Source organism: Culex quinquefasciatus, chromosome 1, assembly GCF_015732765.1.
Source record: "Culex quinquefasciatus strain JHB chromosome 1, VPISU_Cqui_1.0_pri_paternal, whole genome shotgun sequence".
Classification (NCBI taxonomy): domain Eukaryota; kingdom Metazoa; phylum Arthropoda; class Insecta; order Diptera; family Culicidae; genus Culex; species Culex quinquefasciatus.
This window is the reverse complement of record NC_051861.1, coordinates 5,771,862-5,792,221: the sequence shown is the minus strand read 5'-3', so window position 1 is coordinate 5,792,221 and position 20,360 is coordinate 5,771,862. Positions and strand designations below refer to the sequence as shown.

At 35.9% G+C, this 20,360-nt stretch overlaps 1 protein-coding gene across 6 annotated transcripts in view; it reads right to left on the bottom strand.

Annotated features, from left to right (window-relative positions):
* The window catches only part of LOC6036811, a 44,709-nt gene that overhangs the window by 18,540 nt on the left and 5,809 nt on the right, over positions 1-20,360 (bottom strand). For all 6 annotated transcript variants that reach the window (XM_038266999.1, XM_038267003.1, XM_038267004.1 and 3 more), the window contains exon 2: positions 2,192-2,565. In XM_038266999.1, the coding sequence (XP_038122927.1) occupies positions 2,192-2,463 (272 nt within the window). In that variant the 5' untranslated portion in view covers positions 2,464-2,565. The remainder of the gene's footprint in view (positions 1-2,191; positions 2,566-20,360) is intronic.

The window sequence follows — 20,360 nt, the reverse complement described above, 5'->3', positions numbered from 1 at the left end:
ACTAATGGTCCGATTTACAATGTTAAAAAATGAAACATTCGTGAAATTTTTCGATCTTTTCGAAAAAATATATATTTTTTTAATCAAGACAAACATTTCAAAAAGGCGTAATATTGAATGTTTAGCCCTTTAGTTAGTCTTGATTTGAAAATTTTAAAAATATTGTTTTCGGAAAGATCGGAAAATTTCACGAATGTTTCATATTTTAACATTGAAAATCGAACCATAAGTTGCTGAGATATCGAAATTGAAAAATGGTGGATTGTTTGGGTGAGACATAGAAAAGATCAATTTTTTTATATCTCAGCAACTAAAGGTCGTATCAACAAAGTTCAAAAAAGCAAAATATAGAGAATTTTCTAAGACTTTCAATTTTTTTTTTTTCAGAAGTGGGCAAACATGTGCACTAATTTAAAAAATTGAAAACAGTTACTATTTTCAAAAATATACCTAAAATTGGCTATAACTTGAAAACGATGCACTTTATGAAAATTTCACTTGAGTACTTTTTGATTGCAAATTTGATTTTACATCGAAAAATGAAGTTGAAAAATTTTTGCGAACAATATTTCGATTTTTTTTAAAAATAGTATTGATTCGAAAATTCATAACTCGATCAAAGATGTTTTGCTCATTCTGGAAATTTCTGAAAAGTTGGCATTTAATGTCCCCTAAAACAAATCAAAGAATAAAAAATAAAATAGTGTTTTTTTTTGCAAATCAAGTTTTAGTGACAAAAAGTTAAATTAAAAATCACCAAATTTTTTACCGTGTATAATTTTTTTCAGTGTAGTCCTTACCTTTAACTTTGCCGAAGACACCAAATCGATCAAAAAATTCCTTCAAAAGATACAGATTTTTGAATTTTCACATAGCGTATTTGTATGGACAGCTGTCAAATTTGTATGGAAATTTATATGGACAAATTAATGATGCAAAATGGCTTCTCTGGGCATACCGAATGCACCAAAAAAGTTTCAGCCGGATTAAAAAATACAAAAAAAATCGAATGACCGAAATCTCAAAGAATTGCTCAACTTTCAAAAACAAAAAAACGTGATTCGATTATCCGGAGTGACCTTCGGATAATATCAAAGATCCTTTTCCAACATGAATTAAGTATTTAAGAAATCGGATCTTGCTGTGACACAACTTTGCACAGAATCGAAATTGAGGAAAAGCCAAGGGGGTGTGGCTGCCAATCCCCCTGTCAGACCCAAAAGCAAAAGATAAACAAACTTAAGACACTGATATTGGTGAACACAAATTAGGTAAGACAATTTTGCAACAAAATTTTTTTTTCAACAAAAATATGTTTTGGAGCTTAGAAAAATAGTCTATCGACCATTTTATTAAATTAATCGGCTTCTTATCGAAACAGATAAAATAAAAAGTTTTGTATATTTTTTGTTTATTTAAAATTACAACCAAATATTCGGTGTTTACCTAAAGCATTTTGCAATAAAGTATGCGGAATTGTGAATCTTCTTCTTACATCATCCCCTTGGGAAAAGCGCTTTTTGATAAGTCTTCATGTTTCAGGGCCGGTATGCTCTTCAAAAGAAAAGGGGGCAAGAAACAGCTTTACAAACGGCAGAACAAAAGAGAGGTAATGTTTTCATGGGGCTTTTCTTCACCCTCTCTGGCTTGCTTTCGCTACCGCTGCTGCCCATTTGAAATTTTTCTTGACCGGTTTCTTTCCAAGTGCATTCCTTACATCAACTGGCAACCCTTTGTGAAATTAATTAGTTATAAATTAGTTATTAGTTAGGTCAATTTTTGGGAGGGGGAAATTCTTTGAATTAAACCACCAAACAGCTTTGACTGTGGTCCAAAACGAAGTAAATTGAATTTTGCTGGCGACGCGAGGTTCGATCGAGCTCCATGACAAGCCATGGCTTTGTTTCAATGAAATTTTTTTGTAAAATTTGTTATTTCGTAGACCAATTGCTTAATGTCGTAACATTGACATAAAGGCACCGAATTAATGAAAGAAATGTCTTTGCACACCCACCGAGTAGATTATCCTTCCAAATTGAAACGAGAGGAAAGAACTATTTTGCGATAGTATGGAACTCTCGCGCTTACAACAACAACAAAACGTGTTCATTCGTTCATTGAAACAGTTCATCTCACCCCTTATGGTTTTACGGAACTTGCTCCCCAAATAGAAAGGGTCAACTTCACTCACCTGGAGTTTGGGTTAAACTTGACGCAGCCGTACATGGTGACCTTGGGCAGCGATTCCTGCATCAGGTAGTCCGAGTTGGAGTTGGACCGCCGCGAGTACGAGGTGGCGATCGACGGCGACGACCGGCGGGACGACACTCGTGCACTCGCGTTCCTTGAGATCGGAAACGGCGGTCCGTCCGCCGAGCTGACGACGGACTCCTTCATCACTATGGGCCGGATGCTTTCGAGTGATACGATCGGCTTGGCTGAGGACACGTCAAACACTTTCATGTCTGTTGGAATTTTTGGGTTTTTTTTTTTGGCTTGCTTCGCTTAGCACGCTAATTGCACTATAAAAGCCCTACAACGACGCGTTCGATAACGGCTCTCGGTCTGTTTGTGTGGAGGAAGAAAAAATCTTTTGTCAATCTATTTTGGTTCGCCGAAAATTAATTTCCGACAACTCGCTATTGTTGTTGATGTGGCTTATATGGAGATGCCACCCATCCGTGATTATAAATTTAAATCGTTATTGATTGGGTGCCGTCCTTTTTATATCCGCGCTGGGCTCATTTGGAAAACTCGGTCACCGACGTCGCAATCGGTTCCGTTATCCACCTTGCCGACAAGGCCCGTAAAGCTAAGGTAAGCGTCAGCTATTTATTTCGTTTATGAGAAATTTTGTTCTACTACCCCTCGGTTATCGAATCATTCAACCTTACAGATGTTAGCAACCCTTGTCTAATAGGGTTGTGGTGGAGAGGGTGGTGTAGGGGGAGGGGGGACGATGCAATTTTTCCTCGATTGGAAATTGTGTATTGTTTTGTTTCGATCAGAGTGCACAATGCAGAGGGACAAACTTTTGGACAGCCCGCTGGACCGTGACCATGGGTTTGTCCTGCCGAGAGCCACATGTCACGGTCGGCTCCGTGGATGGATGGTGGCTTACGATAAGGGAGTTCCACAAAAAAAAACACGCCCGGACTACTAGATGGGCTGCTGACATGTTTTGAAAGTTTGGGACAGTGGTTCTCGAGGTCAAAGATCTTTTACAAGGAAGAATTTTGGGAAATACACCCAAATCAAAACGAATTTAATTCAATTCCAACTACAAAGCTGTTAGGGAGTGTTTTAAATTACGTAACGCTTAAAATTTATTTTTTTCGATTTTTGGACTGGTAACAAACATTTCTCATACAAATTTAAAAAAAAATGTTTGGGGCTTTATAGGCCTTCGACTCACTTTTAAAACAGCGCTATATCATTCGATATTTCTGGAGAAAGGCGGATGTGAGGGGGTGTGGCTGCCGTTTACCCCGCGTTGTGCCGGCCAAAATTAGAATAAAGCTGTCGGACCAAAACTGTCAAACTAAGACTGTCAGACCAAAATCAAAGAAGTCTAATATAGGTGAACATGATGCAAAGATTTCAGAGCCTCGGCCCGAAACTTCAAACACGAACAAAAGCAGCAAACCGAAGATTGGCAATGACGTTTTGGAATTTTGACAGTTTGGAACGCATGAATTACCCCTTTATCGGTTTCCCGCATAGGTGATGTGAAAATTGTTGCAAATGGCTGAAGTTGGGAATTTTGCAACTTATTTTAATTTATGCTAAATTTTAAAATTTAAACACGAATCTACAGCGAATAGATGTGAAAACTAAATATACACTAAAGGCACGATGATTTGATGTGCAATCTTGATCAGAATCTCGATAAAAGAGGTTTGAATTGAAAAATAATAATAAAATAAATTCTGGTCTACAATTTAACGAAATTTTGTCTGTTTTGTAAGACTTAATGTTATTGCACAATGGTTATAACAAATTTTAACAAAAAAGTAAATTTTTCGGTTCGTCCACAAACAATCCCATGTTTGTAAACAAACGACGCCATATTGCCAATGTTGTTCGGTAGCTCATATCAGGCCATCGCCGGGGCCTTGAAAGATATTTAGGGTACGTTATCCATTAGTGGACCCCTTTCCTATAGTGGACCCCTTTTCACCAAAATGAGAGTTTTGAGTTTGACATCTGAAATCAGCCATGGCCACTAGCATTTTCACAACAAAACAAAACTGCATTTATATATTATGATTGAATTAACTATCCAATCATTTTTTGACTGATTATTTAACTTCAGTAATTCGAATTAATAAAAGTTTAAGGAACTTTACTAAAATAAAGCGAAGAACTGCTCATTTTCGAGCAAAAATTAGGGGGGTCCAATATAGGACAACGAAAATCCAAACTTGTCCATAAGTGGACCCCTGTTAATTAAACCTTCAAAAATTAAGATGTTAAAAAAAATTAAGTGTTAAAAGCACCAAAAATGCTGTAGCCGTAAAAAAATATAATTAATGAAAACTATAGTCAATTTTAATTAACTGAAGCATCATAATTGCAGTTTAAAATGATATTTTATAATAATTCAAGAACAAAACATTTTTTTAAATAAACATGCGTGGTTTTATCAGCAACTGTAAACAAATCTAACTATAATATATTGTTTAGTTTCGGTCAACCATTTATGTAAATAATATGAAAAAATGTGCATCAAAATTACGTTTTTTAATTATTTTTATGTTTACAGTGGTTTTTGAAACGTTTTCTCTGGTCTTTTTCGGAAATAAATGTGTTTAAATGTCTGTTAGGTTTTGTTGTTGTTTAAAGCCAAATTTGTTAACAAAACATATTTGTTTATGATGAAAAGTGAGCAAAATCCATCTTTTTTTCATTATATCTATTATTAGACCTACACCATGCATCAAAACATCAAATATCGGTTATATTTGGTATAAAAATAACAGTTTGCCTATAGTGGACCCGGGTCCACAATCGGATTATGGACCCGGGTCCACTATAGGAAAAGGGGGTCCATAACAGGCAAAGACAATTTTTTTCAAGTGGCTATTTTTCTGCTTAAAAACAAGTAAACTGATGAAACTGATTTTATCTAATCCATTTTTTTTCTCAATCACTAAAAAATAAAATTATTAGTTCTAGAGAATTACTCAGACGTAATTGCTCGCCAAACAATCCAGAAAATATTATATTTTCATGTTTGAACCATCTATAAGCTAAGTGAAAACTTTTCCTTTCCACCTTTCTTTATACCGATTTATCGAGCATGAAAGAGATAAGCCATGTCCCTTTGAATCTTTCTCCCGATGAGGGTCAAAAGATTTTGTTTTGATGTAGAGGTTGGCTAAAATTTAATCTGATCTAATCTAAGGCTAATGCGACGTAAGTTCCTTTAGAGGTTTGGTTTTATTAACTTTATTTAGTTTTCGATAGCGACAGGCATGTCGTATTGCTTGATTATAAGTCCTCCCTATATCATCGATGATCGGAAGGCACGACGATGAATATGTTTTAGGGTTTAAGATAAGAAATTGGATACCCCTTCATTGCTCTAAAAATAGAGTTTAAAAAAATCGTTCGGGAACCACCGCAATCGGATTTGCGAAACTTTCTAAAATTATCACGTCCGATTGCCTGTGTGTCACCGCCAGGCCCAAGCTAGCCTGGCTTGTTATTTGAACGGCTACCGCATCGTTTGTTACGACGACGACGACTGCCATGGTGCTGGTACAGGGACCAAATCCCACCGGAATAATCGAATTAAATTAATCTCATCTTGTTGTGATATTATGCTTTTTACGGATGTGCAAACTTCCCACCATCACCACCCTCGGAGGACCGACCTGCTTTCTGGTTGGCTTTCATCCTCCTGGTACGATGTCATCCACCAGTGATTTCCGATTGGAATCCTAATGTGGCCACCCCACACCATCGTAGATGGCGCTGCCTCTCGGTTTCTAGATGTGCTCGAAAACTGTCACATGACATGATTTGGAAGCGGTAGTAGGCTTGGGGGCGGGAAGTCTTAGACTACTGGATTTAAAATTTAATTTTTTTTTATTCAAAAAAGCTCAAAAAACACCTGTGGTCGATGTTAGGACAACCTGCCCTACTTACAACTTGTTTGTCTGGGCTTTTAGTTGCACAACAAACGAAGCGGATGATTTGAGGTTGAGCAGCGCTTCTTCCGATTCAGGATACAAGCAATTTGGAAAACTTACCGCCGTATGAAATGCCATTTTGAACGGAATCATTTCAATGGAGAAAAAAGTTTGTTCTGGCATCAAAAGTTGTCTGATTAGATTGTATTGCAAGGATGTCTAGAATGTTGGCTTGAGTAGTCCTACGTCAATTGATTATAAATAATTGATTGATTTATCCAGTATTTCCACCATGGCAACTAAACAATCTATCTAGCTTATTAGTTACGGTACAATGTCCACGTTAACATTTCCCTGTCATTCTCACTAGTGTCCGGAACACAAACCTCAAACGAGGGGTTAACGCCTTCCTCCAAAGAGCAGAAATAACATCAAGCTCAACGTTTTCAGCACCCTTTCAGCTGGCCATCATAACACCCCAGAGACCGCTATTCAAGACTGAATACTTCGCGGAAAACAACGCCGCCATTACGTCACGCTCTTTGGCAAACGTCACTTTCGTAATCAATTAAGGCGCCTTTTTGTTGTTGTACGGCTTCCGCTATTGATTGTTTTCGACGGCGGTAAAGGCGTCTAGTGACGCCGTATTAAAGAGCGATGTTTTGTATTTCTGGGGAGCCTGTCAAGTCGGACAAACTTAAAGCTCTCTGACAAATTGAGCAGTTTAATGTCGACATGATGGGGGAAGGAAACCATCAGCTTGCTGTGCTGCGAGTTTGCTGATGGAGCGGTGACGGACACCATGCCGGGTGGAGGGGGAGACACCATGAGAAATGGGGGAAAGTTTTTTTTAGAAACGCATTTTTTTGTCATTCTTTTTGTTTTAATCATTTCTGCTTTTGTTTTGTGATCCTAGAGAGATCAAAGGGTGATGTTCATCTCACTTGCACAGTTGGTAGAAAAATCAATGTAATTTTAGTTACTTAAGGTGCCATTTTGACCGCCATCTTGAATTTACCATTTACAAACCACATTAGAGGTCACAGGTCAACTCAACGACCCAAAGTAAAACAGAGAAAATGTTTGTTTTTCGATTCTTCGAAATGAAATTTTCCTGAGGATTTCGCGTAATCGAGTTTGGACTGTATCAAAGGAAACTGAGCATTTTGTGTTATTGCTCAAAAGATGACATTTGTCTGGATGATTCTCTGGAATGCCTTTCATCGTTGTATCAGCAAAGAATCCTACATTTCCAGAAACTTTACTCACTATTGGAAGAATTGCTTCTGACACTATGCATGGATGATTACCAAAGGTACTCGCTATTGAATGTTTAGTATGTTCGAAACGTCAAAAGTCTTTAAATGTGCTCCATCTTTTCGTAAATGTTTGTAAACATTCAAATAGGGTGGTGCTTATAAAGAGAAAAACTAGTTTTGTAACAAATCATTCGCATGATTTTTTCGACAATTGGGTACTAAAGCCCTATGTCAATTTTTATCTACAACGGTAAACAACACGATTAAAAACCATTTCTGATCACTTTTTTTTTCAATTTAATGCAAAAAAAAATATTGACAAGACAACATTTTTTCGATAGATCAACTATGGTCCCCTTGGAACGAGCTGTCAAGTAGGACCGCGAGGTTAATTTTTTCAAATTGATTTAAAAATCCTTTTTAAACTCATTGTGGTCGTACAAAGGGTCATTGTACTCAGAAAAATAAGCTTTATCGCTGTAAACAATAATATCAGCAATCTAAGCTTCATTTTAGGACCCAAATTCAATTCTGTTCATTAGAGAGTGTTCAGGAAATCCAAATTTTTTTTTCAAAATTTTTTATTTTTGAGGCATTTTGGCCACCAATGCGTTTACCAATTTGCTGGGGCCGATTTTTCGAGAAAAAAAAATGATGTCAAACTTTGATGGTCTGTACCGGGCTCTAGGATGCTCGAAACATCAATGTTATATCTATCAAAAGATGCGCAAGGATCTCGCCTGCACGCCAGTGATGTTTTTTTGGTAAACGCATTGGTGAGCAAAGTGCCTCAAAAATAGACATTTTTGAAAAAATATTTTTTACGGGTAAAATCCCATTTAAAATTGAAGGGCGGATCTCCTGTTACGTCCAATCAAACTCATATTTTGGATTTGGGCTCAGTAGACCCACCTGAACCAGCCCCTGAATGCCCGCCAAAAAGTAATTTTTGTTACACTCTAATGGAGAAGCATGTTCGATTGGTATACTAAAATCCGTTTTTTTAACAAAAAAATGTAAGTGCTAGTTTTATGTGGAATCGCTGTGATTGAAGTTATGCTACTATCAGTTAAAATTCAAAATATTTTCAACCAATTCTGACGAAATTACGATTGTTTTCCGATTTGTGGAGCAGAAAATCTTAAAGCATTCTTTTTTTTATTTTTTTTTTAAATAAGCGTAACACATTGACTTTAACTTATTTGTAATTTAAATTTTCATCATAATAATTTTTTACCTCGTGATTTTTGGAAATTTGCAATGACCTAAATTAATCTGCATCTTTCTAAATAATTGGACAAAAATCTTTTTTCAAGCTAGATGTTAACTCATTGGAAATAAAAGTGTATTTTACACATTCCAATCTGTTTTGTTGTTCCTAAACCATTAAGACGTCATCCCGCTATTTTTTTCCACAGTGCTGCTCAACGACCAGAGTAATTTATTTTTATTCCTGCCATCAGCTATATTTATTCAACTGTTGTGTTTTGGGGTGCAATGAAAGTTTTGGAATGGATTATTATTTGAATATTTAGTTACATTTTTGTTATCTCTTATATCTGTTCTTTTTTGTTCGAGGGCATTGTGAAAATGGTTATCATTTTCCTTCAAAATTATTTTTTTAGGGATGACTAGATTATCTTAATACAATTTGGCTGGATAAAACTGTTTTTTTTTTTTGATGATTTGTTTGTAAATAAATTATGCTCATAACAAAAATTTTGATGTACTCGGCTCTAATAAATATTTCGCTTTTTTAATCATACTACACAGAAAAAAAAATCAATTCTCGTAATCGGGAGTTTAGTTCACGAATGTGAGAACCACGAAGTAATTTATTCATGAGTATGGTGCATTTGCACTATAAACGTGAATATATTCCTTCGTGGTTCTCGCATTCGTGAATTTAAATAACGATTTCGAGAATTGATTTTTTTCCGTGTAGTTGCTGAGATGAATTTCTGATCGTATCAATTTTACGTAAGACTTATGGTTTTTGGAAAAGATTCAGATATATTTGTCTGTGATTCCAGACTTGTGTTTTTCTAAATCTATGGATTGTTTTTCACCACCCTGCTAGGTAAACAAGCACCATTCCTTTTTCCTGTTTCTCGCAGGGCAGACAGTCGGTTTGGCAGTGTGTTTGTTCAGAAAGTGAAATGCACTAGTGCGGCTGTCGTCATCGTCACCATCATCGTCATTTGCATCGGCGATGACGACGATGATGGCTCGTGGAACTAAAACGGCGAAATGGTTGAGCGAAAACCAACAAAAAAGCAACAGACAAGAAAAACAGCCGCGATGAAACTGCACTAGCAAAGGCCAAAAGTTGGGTTCGAGGGTGATTAATGGGCCCATGCGTCTCCATTTAAAAATTGGCCATCTGGTGGGAACGCGTGGTGCTTAACCCTCAACAGGACCAATGCTATTTTTGTTTGTCAATTTAATTCTAAAAGTTCTAGAAAATAAAGATTGCAAGAAGGAAACAGAAAAATTGTAACGAAAAATTCCAAAAATAACAAAATATTTGAGGGTTAACTCTATTTTCAGCAAAATGAGAAAAAAAACCCCTTGGAAACAAAGCGTTTAAGCTTTCCATGAGGCAATCCGTCGAAATTAATGTACAAAGCGAAGACTGTCGTCAAGTTCGCAATGCTATTAATTGGAGTACGGTTTGACACTTTGGCAAGCCACTTGGCGGCGCGCGAGCCCTCTCAACATAATTGAGTCACAGATCAGATAAGGCCGCGTGCCACGTGGGTCAACGCAGTTAATTAAGGGATGATGTTCGTTGACCTGGCCAACCCATGCCCAACTCCCTAAATAAATGACCCACGCGACAGCGCACGTTCTAAGTTAACCCTCAAGAGGACACTTTGAGCAACTAATTACCTTCAATGACCTTATCTTTTTTTTCGTGTTTCTCTTTTTTATCTATTCGCCGGTTTTATTTTTTATCGAAACATTTTTTATCACTCGGTTTCGAGCCAGCAAAGGGTTCAACTGTGAAGCATGTTGGACCTCCCAAAAAAAATGGCCTCCAACATCCCACATTGGCAACACTTCCCCATGGGCGCTTTTAATTACCCGTTACACACATATGATATTAGAATCAGGCCGGCACCAGAGGACGAGGATGATAAAATCTGCAGGTTGCAATTTGTCTCCATTGCACTCAAGTTTTTGCTGCGATGAACACCATCGGTGCAAATATTACATTTTCGGGGAAGTTGGCATCATTCTTGACGGTATAATCTCCGTGTGAAGTGGTGTTCTGGCTGGTGAAATTGCAATTTTTGTTCGCAAAGTCGAGTAAACGACCGCATGAAAGATGCTGCCCAACAAAATTGAAATATTTAATGATTTTTAGAAACAAAAAAAACTATTTAATCACACACTTGAGCCAAACACGACAAAGCAGCGTTAACGCCAACTTGAAGCTTTGGCAAATTTGTGAGCACGAAAGTGTCGCTTACGTCACACACAGGACGCACGACAAAGAAGCGAAGGCCACAGCACAAGTCAATGAAATTTTCATTTTGAAATGCCATTCTGGGGCAGGATGAATGAAATCGTTTTCAGATTCAGCCGGCAAACATACAAAACAGTGGTAAAGTACTTGTGCAGGCGAACGAAGGTGGTGTTGCCCGAGAGGGAGATGACATTATTATTTCGCATAGATTAGTGATGAAGACAGGCGATCTATGAGCTTTATTTTTTTGTGTGTTCAAAACATGTTTTTTTTTAAACCTTACCCTATTTTATTATTTTGCAACACTGGATAGAAGTTCGCATTCTTCACAAACTTAAAAATTGATAACCTTCACAAAATTTAATCCTAGCAAATCGAAAAACCAAAGCACGTACCCAATCCCAAATCCCAGCCTATGATTGTTTGTTTATTTTGGTGCCCGAGACAGCTTCTGTGTTGATTTTAACAGCACAGATTACAAACGTCGCCTGTCACCAGCAACCAACCCAAAGAGTGCCATTACGAATGCAAATATTGGAATTTGTGGCGCAGGGCAGATTAAGCACAATTTTGATGTAATATATTTTCCTGGGGCAATGTGAGAGCATTTCCGTTTTAATTGATTTCATGTTGTAAATTGTTCTGGCTGACGTTGATAAAATTATGTATACAATAATCCAATATATGTCCGGGTCAGACTTGATCATCCAAAGTTTGATTATCCAAAAAAAGATTCACAGATCCCCAAAACACGAATTCTAACATGAGATATTCATCAAAACCCGTGCAATGTTGTTACTCTTCTGAAGTTCCAATCAGATCGTGCAAACTTGACACACCCTTTAAGTGTGACAACTTGCCTGAGGGGATTTAAGTCGTGACCATTTAGTCACACGTGCACTGTTTTCATTTTAGATTATAACTCAGGACTCTGGCAACCAAATGAAATATTATATGAAATTAAAAAATAGGTAATCGCTGATTTGTACTTATTTCCAAAAGACTCCGCCTTAAGACGCGATTAAAAAAATCGCCAAATATCCATTTTCAACCAATTTTTGATCATTAAAAAGCATTGGAAGGAAGAATTCTTAAATTTTAGAGAATTTATGGGTTGATAGTTTTACTTGTTTTTTGTGACTTTGCCAATGTTTTTAAAAAAAAAATTTTTATGGGTCAACTTTGGCTGTGTTTTTTACTAACATTTTTTTGTATTTTAAGTAAAAAGAAGTATGCGGTAATTTTTCTAGTGTTCCAGACTATGCCTCTACGAATTTTCAAACAATTTAAATGATAATGGTGCCATTTTATAGTCGAAAATATGAAAAACCAGCAAAAAATTGAAAAAGTGACTTAAAAAAATGTTAAAATTAGATACGCAAATACTCCAAAAACCAAACATAAACTAAACAAGATAAATGCAAATTAAAAATTAAACAAGAAAACCATAAAACAAGAGAAGTAAAGTTTTTCGTAGAACAAAAGTTGCTCAAAATGACCTCCTGAACACGGGAAAAATTAAAAAATTTCGAAAAAAAATTTGGGCAGTAGAGGGTTAAGGTCCGCACAATAATCTGTCAATTTCAATCCTCTTTAAATTTTGTTGAGTAAACAGCAATTCTATCTCGAAACAAGAAGGGGTATATGTTTGTATTTTGTGATTTAAATATTGCTGTATCTCGAAACCGTTTCGTCGCATCAAAAAGTGGTCCAAGACAAACTTGCAGGGAATTTGGCTTTATATATGGGTCATTCCATCTCAACTGTGCACGAAAAAGTGCAAATTTGAAAATTACCCTCTCCGATCCTGCTCAAATTTGGCAGAGCTGTTGATACTATCAAAACATCCAAGAATCCCGAATTTCATCCAAATCGGACCACCCTCTCCATTTTTGTACCTCCCCAAAAATCGATTTTTTTGCGATTTTTGACCAAACCTCCTAGTTTCAAACGGTGATAGCTCAGAAACCACAAATCTTAGAAGGTCGGTCTTAGACTCAATTTTGAAGGAAATTGGACGTAGGATCCGTTTCCGTGGTCAAAATGTTGATTTTTGTCTACCTGTATTGCGCAATTGAAAACTTTAAACGGCCGTATCTCAAAACACCCCAACTTATTTTTTTTATTTGACCTCGCCATCGTGTTCCCCGGCCAATTTTACATAAGAATCACTTTTCGACAGAAATGAATATGTTTCGTTCCAGAGATATCGAATTTTGAAGTTTTGTGTCTTCGAGATTACCTACATCAGCTTCATTCGCCGCATCTGCTAAAAGCACACAGGCGGGCTGATCAATAACTGCTTCCTGGTCATTTATTGAAATAATAATTTCAATTGCGCAATACAGGTAGAAAAAAATAAATAAATCAACATTTTGATCACGGAAATGGATTCTACGTCCAATTTCCTTCAAAATTGAGTCTAAGACCGACCTTCTAAGATTTGTGGTTCCTGAGTTATCGTCGTTTGAAACTAGGAGGTTTGGTCAAAAATCGCAAAAAAGTCGATTTTTTGAGAGGGTACAAAAAATGGAGGGGGTAGTCCGATTTGGATTAAATTCGGGATTCTTGCATGTTTTGATAGTATCAACAGCTCTGCCAAATTTGAGCAGGATCGGAGAGGGCAATTTTCAAATGCTGTTCCGCTTCAGATGGAATAACCCATATGCTGAAAGAAAAAAAAAAAAAAAATGACACCTTTATGAGATCTTTAGATTATTAACTATAAACGAGCAAAAAGCATCACGAAAAATGCAGGATGGTGTGTGTCCCTTAAAAAATAAATATCATTTATTAAAACTTTTTTAAGTGGACCTAACGTCAAAATTTTCAAAAATCAATAGTGCATTTTGATTCTCCCGATAATTTCACATAAAAGTCTAAAAAAATGGCTTATATACAGAGTAATATTTTATTTCCGAATTCGGTAGTTGAAAATCGGTAAGGTTTAGTTCGGTAAACCATCTTTCAAAAATAAACAAAATTTTCCGAAAATCGATTATACCTACGATGAACACAGTAAATAATAATGGTAATATAATACCTAGGATGTACATCTTTTATGTCAGAAAAAAATTGTATGTTTTCTAGTGTAATGTCACTTGTCTAGTTTAAATTGAGGAAAAATTACATAAAAAAGAGGTAATATTCAACCTTCCTTAATTAAATTTACCAAATTTACACATTTTTACTGTGAATTACTGTGAATTACTGTACATTACAGTGAATAATAATGAACTGTGTTACCGAAAATCGGTAAGTTTACACCGAATTCGGTAATTTTCAGTTTACCGAACTATTCAGCAGTTGAAAATTCAGTAAACTTTACCGAATACTCAGAAAGTTGCATTATGTAGGGTAGGGTAGTCATCAATGAGACACTTTTGGTTTTCAACTTTCAAAGATTTTTCTAATTTTTTCATCAGCATGTTTTAATGAGCTTTTTGTTGCATTTCATTTCTTTTAGTGTGTTCAAACATTGACCAAAATATGAGATTGATCCGACATCTACAGCCAGAGTTATTCAACTGTCTCATTGTAGACGCACTTGGCAGGAACAATGAGACAGCTGGGGAACAATGAGACACTCTACGAAAATCAATACTTTTCTATTAAAACATCATGTTTTTGTATTGTTCCATTACAGGTGACTTGCCTTGAACATTTTAGAGCAATTTTGCCAACATGAAACTTTTATTAACAAAAGTTATACTAAAAAGTATTTAAATTTTGTAAAATCCATATATTTATACCAAATAACTATCTATGTTTGGTTAAATGAAGTTAAAACTCTAAAAATATGCCAAAAATCACTTTCAAATCATGTTTTGAAAGATTTACATGGATTTTGAAATGTTTAATGAAGATAAATCAAAGTGTCTCATTGTTACCCATTGGCTAACATGAGTGGGGAACAATGAGACAGCCCTGGATTCTGGGTATATTCTAAATTTTGGTCAAATCTAATGAAAGGACATTGTAGCCCAACTCAATCCCTATGGAACGTCGAAAGAAATTTGAAGAAATATTAGTTTTGGTGTAAATGCCAGCCTACGAGCGAAAAAGTATTTTTTGTCCATAATTTACTTTTGCACCCCAGAATCAAACATTAATGAATAACTTTTCAAGGGAGCACCCATAACCAAAGCCACTAATATGGCAGACGTGTATCCCGTAGACACACCTTTCCTCCAAATATGAGCCTGATTGGTTGAAACTACGACTTGTGAGAGCCATTTTATCATTGTTCCCCGTGTCTCATTGATGACTACTCTACCCTATTAATCGTTGGGCTTTTTGTCGGCTATATTTGTCTGAAAAAAAAGTAAAACATTCCGTTTGAAAAATTACCACTAAACCACTAAGTGCCACAGAAATTGGATTGTTTTCATCAGAAATCTACTTTCTCCTTTCCGTAAAAGCTGTTTATCATGCGACTTTCAGATGAGTTTTTGGGCTGACCGCCGATTGGAGAGCCTACTTATTTCGCAGGGATTCCGACAGCTCTTTGTTTTACCAGGTGCTGTGACGATGGTTATGATTATTTTTCACTAGGCCTACTAAACCTTAAGCTTGAACAAAAAAAATATTTTCTATATGTTGTGTGTAGATGTATGAAATTTTTGGTGAGGATTTCGAAAACTCAAGAAAACGATTTGTAAAAAATAATTCAGCAAAATTTTCAAACGAGTAGATTAAATATAGAGCTATAGTGTGCTTAACTGAAATGATAAAAAAAACTTGTCGTTTAGTATTCAGTGTGTGCCAAACACAGGAGTATCCAACTCAAACTTGATTGAACCAATTGACATCTAATTAAGGTGGCGTCAATAATGTTGATTGCATCCACCCCTGTTAATTTGTGGTTACATCTGTTTTGTTTTTTCGTTGGTTCTTCTCACCCCAGACAAACAGACTCTTCAGGTCCATATCTCGGTTTATCAGTTCTACAATTTAAAGTCTTCGTCTTGCCAAATGAAATAATGGGGTTGGTCGTCAAAAATGGCGACATTAACATAATTTAAAAGGTGGCTCAATTTCAGCTACAGTTAAAATTTTATCCATAAATGATTTTTCAATCCGTCACGTATTTTTTTCCACTTTTTAAAAAGTGGAAGTATCTCAGGCGGAAAAGAAGCAATTTGAGGTGGAGCTTAATCCGGAAGAAATCAGGGACAGGTGGCTGTGGAAGCTGGAAACCAGTTCAACGGCGACGGAGGCAGTCGTGTCTGTGGTGGACCACATGGCGGCCACATCCGGTAACGCACGAGAGCGGAGCTGGATGAATGATTCCAGAATTTGGTGAGAGCGTTCTAGTGTTGTCCCCATTATGGAGCAGCCGTGGCTGACTGGTTACGGGTTTCGCTTTGTAAGCGAATGATCCTGGGTTCGATTCCCATCTGCTCCCAACGAGAAAATTAAGGAAATATGAATTTTTGAAACTCTAAACATGAACGAAAAATCAAAGTCGCTCAAACGGGGTTCGATCCCCCGTCCTTTAGATTGGTAGAATTAGGAATACTATCAGTACAAACTATATACATGCTGGGCCTTTGTCCATTTGTCAAGGGCTCGGAAGTTCTAAATAACGTTTGAATCCGATTGATGCAAACGTTCTTTAGGGCGGGGCTTGTCAGTTCAAGCTGAGGTACCTCGCGCATGGCTAGCCTGCGTAGAAATGGGTCACCGAAGCTCGGCAGAGCTAACACCGTCCAAATGCCTATGCGAGTTATTTGCATGTATAGAATACAAAATCTAAAATACATGGAAACAACTCAATTTGTAAGAAGCGACCGCGTGGTCCCGTTTGGTTGGTCGCACACACACACACACACAGTTAAAATTTTATCGATAAATTTGGGGAAGATGCAGTCAACAAAAAAAGCAACTCGTTTCATAAAAAAAATATTTCTTCTGCAATCATAGTTTTGAATGACTTTTTTTCCTCGCATTTTTTTTTTTTGCAAAAAATGTCTAAATTATTTTTGAACTTCTGTGACTGTGCTAACGATGGCAGAAATTCATCATATTTGTGCGTTTTCATCAAATTTAAGTTTTTTATATTTTTTTCTGCTAAGATGGTGGTCAATCATATTCAATCAGACCACGCGTTAAGCGCCACATTTAAGCATTGCTATTTGGCTGCGTTAAATGCTCTTTAAGAGCCATATTTTCGCTAGGGGGCACGGCTTTGTTCTAGAGGTCGTATCGATGAGCTCCGATTTTGATGAAACTTTCAGCGTTTGTTGGCCTACAAAAAATATGAACTCATGCCAAATATGAGCCCTCTACGATACGAGGAAGTGAGGTAAAATATCAATTCAAAATTTTGCAAAAATGTTCAAAAATAATAGGCCAAATTTTTAAAACTCTCATAACTCAAGTTTGGCAATACACAAACCTGCTCGCTTGGTTTCATTTGAAAGGACTTTACATGCACTACAACTTCGACTTTGAATAACATCTGTCGGATACTTACCTCCAGAGATATTTACTAATTACTGAAAAGTCGTGATTTTTTAAAAAATTGTCGTATCTTTCTTTAAAACGGAGATACCACCATACCGTATGTGGCAAAATTGAGGCATGGCTAATACTCTAAGTCTACAATAATAACTTTTTGGTACCTAAGATTGTGGTAAAAAAATCAATAATTCTTTGAAAATCCTTTTTTTTAATTAAATTTTACAATTCCATCAAACTCAAAACAATGTTTCGATATGAAATCGTTCTTGTTGAGTCTCAATTTTATCACCGAATATGTTTATACGTTGGAGATGTTAAATATGGCTTATTTTGATACCAGACTTTTTACATCAGTTTTCATTCAAAAAGTATGTACGTCTGTCTTTAATTATATGAACTTGGTTTGATGTCATCAGATTGGGCATTAATATAAACATTACTAAGGTAAAGTGCATATCATTTCTTTTTATTTTTCGTTAGTGACAGTTTAATTTATAAATAAAGTTTGTATGATATAAGTGTATGATAAATTCAATATTGTTTCATTATATAATAAGACAAAGTGTAATTCCAGAGCCAACTTTTATTTTCTGCCGTTTCCTGAAAAAATATGATATATATATATATAAAATTCAATAGACTTGAATAGATGTTATTGATATCACCATATAAAGAAACATTTAAAAAAAAATTCATGTGATAAATTTAGTTATCTACAGTTTATAATAGTGTAGTAACAAAGTCCTGCTTTGTTTTTTTCAGAAACTTCCTGAAAAAATAAATAAAAAAATAAGTAAAATGCAATTGATTTCTTTACATGTTATTTGTTATTCACCGTGTATAAATCATCAGATTTTTCAATCATTTGGATGTGTTCATCACGTACATCAGACAATTTCAGTTTGTTTTGTTTGTAAAGCGTTGCAAATCTAGCAAATAGTGATTTAATTTGCTCTGTAGTAATATATTTTTGTGAGGAAAACTCTTTTTCTCCAGTTACAGCTTTTTTTTTCGAACGCATTGCTTGTTATAACAGCAATAAAGATAATAGTTTTTAAAATAGTTTCAGCTTGTATTCACAAGCATTTTATTTTTTATTTTTACAATACAGTTATTGGAATAAGTTTGTTATAAAAAGCTTAAAGATATGTCAAATTATGCCATATTTAACATCTCCAGCGTATAAACATATTCGGTGATAAAATTGAGACTCAACAAGAACGATATCATATCGAAACATTGTTTTGGGTTTGATGGAATTGTAAAATTTAATTAAAAAAAAGGATTTTCAAAGAATTATTGATTTTTTTACCACAATCGTAGGTACCAAAAAGTTATTATTGTAGACTTAGAGTACTAGCCATGCCTAAATTTTGCCACATACGGTATGGTGGTATCTCCGTTTTAAAGAAAGATACGACAATTTTTAAAAAAATCATGACTTTTCAGTAATTAGTAAATATCTCTGGAGGTAAGTATCCGACAGATGTTATTCAAAGTCGAAGTTGTAGTGCATGTAAAGACCTTTCAAATGAAACCAAGCGAGCAGGTTTACGTATTGCCAAACTTGAGTTATGAGAGTTATAAAAATTTAGCCTATTATTTTTGAACATTTTTGCAAAATTTTGAATTGATATTTTACCTCACTTCCTCGTATCGTAGAGGGCTCATATTTGGCATGAGTTCATATTTTTTGTAGACCAACAAACGCTGAAAGTTTCATCAAAATCGGAGCTCATCGATGCGAGCAGCGTGCCCCCTAGCGAAAATCTGGCTCTTAAGGAGTTTATGGTTTAAAGTGAGCTTTTTACATGCCTAATGGCACTTGACAGCTACAACAGCCTTGATTTTAACGAAGCATGCGATAAAACTTTTTGGCACTGCATTGCCATCTGGTTTTCAATTCTCTATTAAAAATTTGATAAAACCTAATTGAAAGCCAGTCGGCTTTTTTTTTCACCAGGTTTTATTTCCGAGGCATAAAACCTCGTAAGAACCTATCAATTAACTCTTGCTTGTTGGTTGCGGTGAATGCCTAAATAAAACTATTAAACAATCAAGATGCTAAAATAAAACCTTAATAAAACTAGGTGGTGGCTAGTTGGATTAAAAATGTTACTTGGGAAACGTTTATTGACACGACTGTACCTCTCGGCACTCGGATAAAGAATGAACGAAAAGTGAGAAAAAAAGAGAAAGCGTGCGTGAATGAATGACGTTTGTAGAGAGTGTCCATAAACTACGAAACTATGGCATGGTAATAAATAACGTAAAACAACACTCTTGTTTTTCATTTATTGTTAAAACTAAAAAAATCGGAAAACCGAATCAAACAAAATTTGAAGACAACTGCCAGCTGATCATAGATTTATTGTTATTGTACTCGTGCTTGTACTCCATAGTTTATTTTTTATTAAAGGTAAAAAATAACAACACGCTTTCTCGTGCAACAAGCAAGATGGCAGATTTGTCTGTATGTCTGTGATCTGTAATCATTTAGGAAGAGAAGTTTATGAGAAAATCGTTTTTATTTTCAACTAATTCTTCAAAAGTTTAAAAACACAAATCAAAGAACCGCGTTGTCGAGCACAAAATTGTTCCATTTTTTCTCAAACAGGAAGTACAAAAAAGGAAAGTGTATTCCCCGCTCCAACCAGAGAATAACAAGTTGGTTCCATATGCAATTGAAGCAGCACTTGAACCACTCTTGAATAATTCATAAATCTTACGCTGCGATGCTGCTAATCCCATATTTCAAGCAAACAAACGACGACGACATCACTGGAAACGACCTCGGCACTGTACCAGCCTAGCAAGATTCAAACTTTAAGCTCGCTCGTATGAACTTAAAGCTTCGTCTTCTTCTAGGAATAACATTTTCTCTCTGCCAATACTGCGCGGCCCATCTGGAAGTCTGGCGGCCCAATTAGCATTTGATAAGATTATGTTGCAGGTAAAAATAAGCTTACCGGGTAGAATTTCGAAAGAGTCGAGAGGAAAAAGGTCGTGTACATTTGCACGAACCTC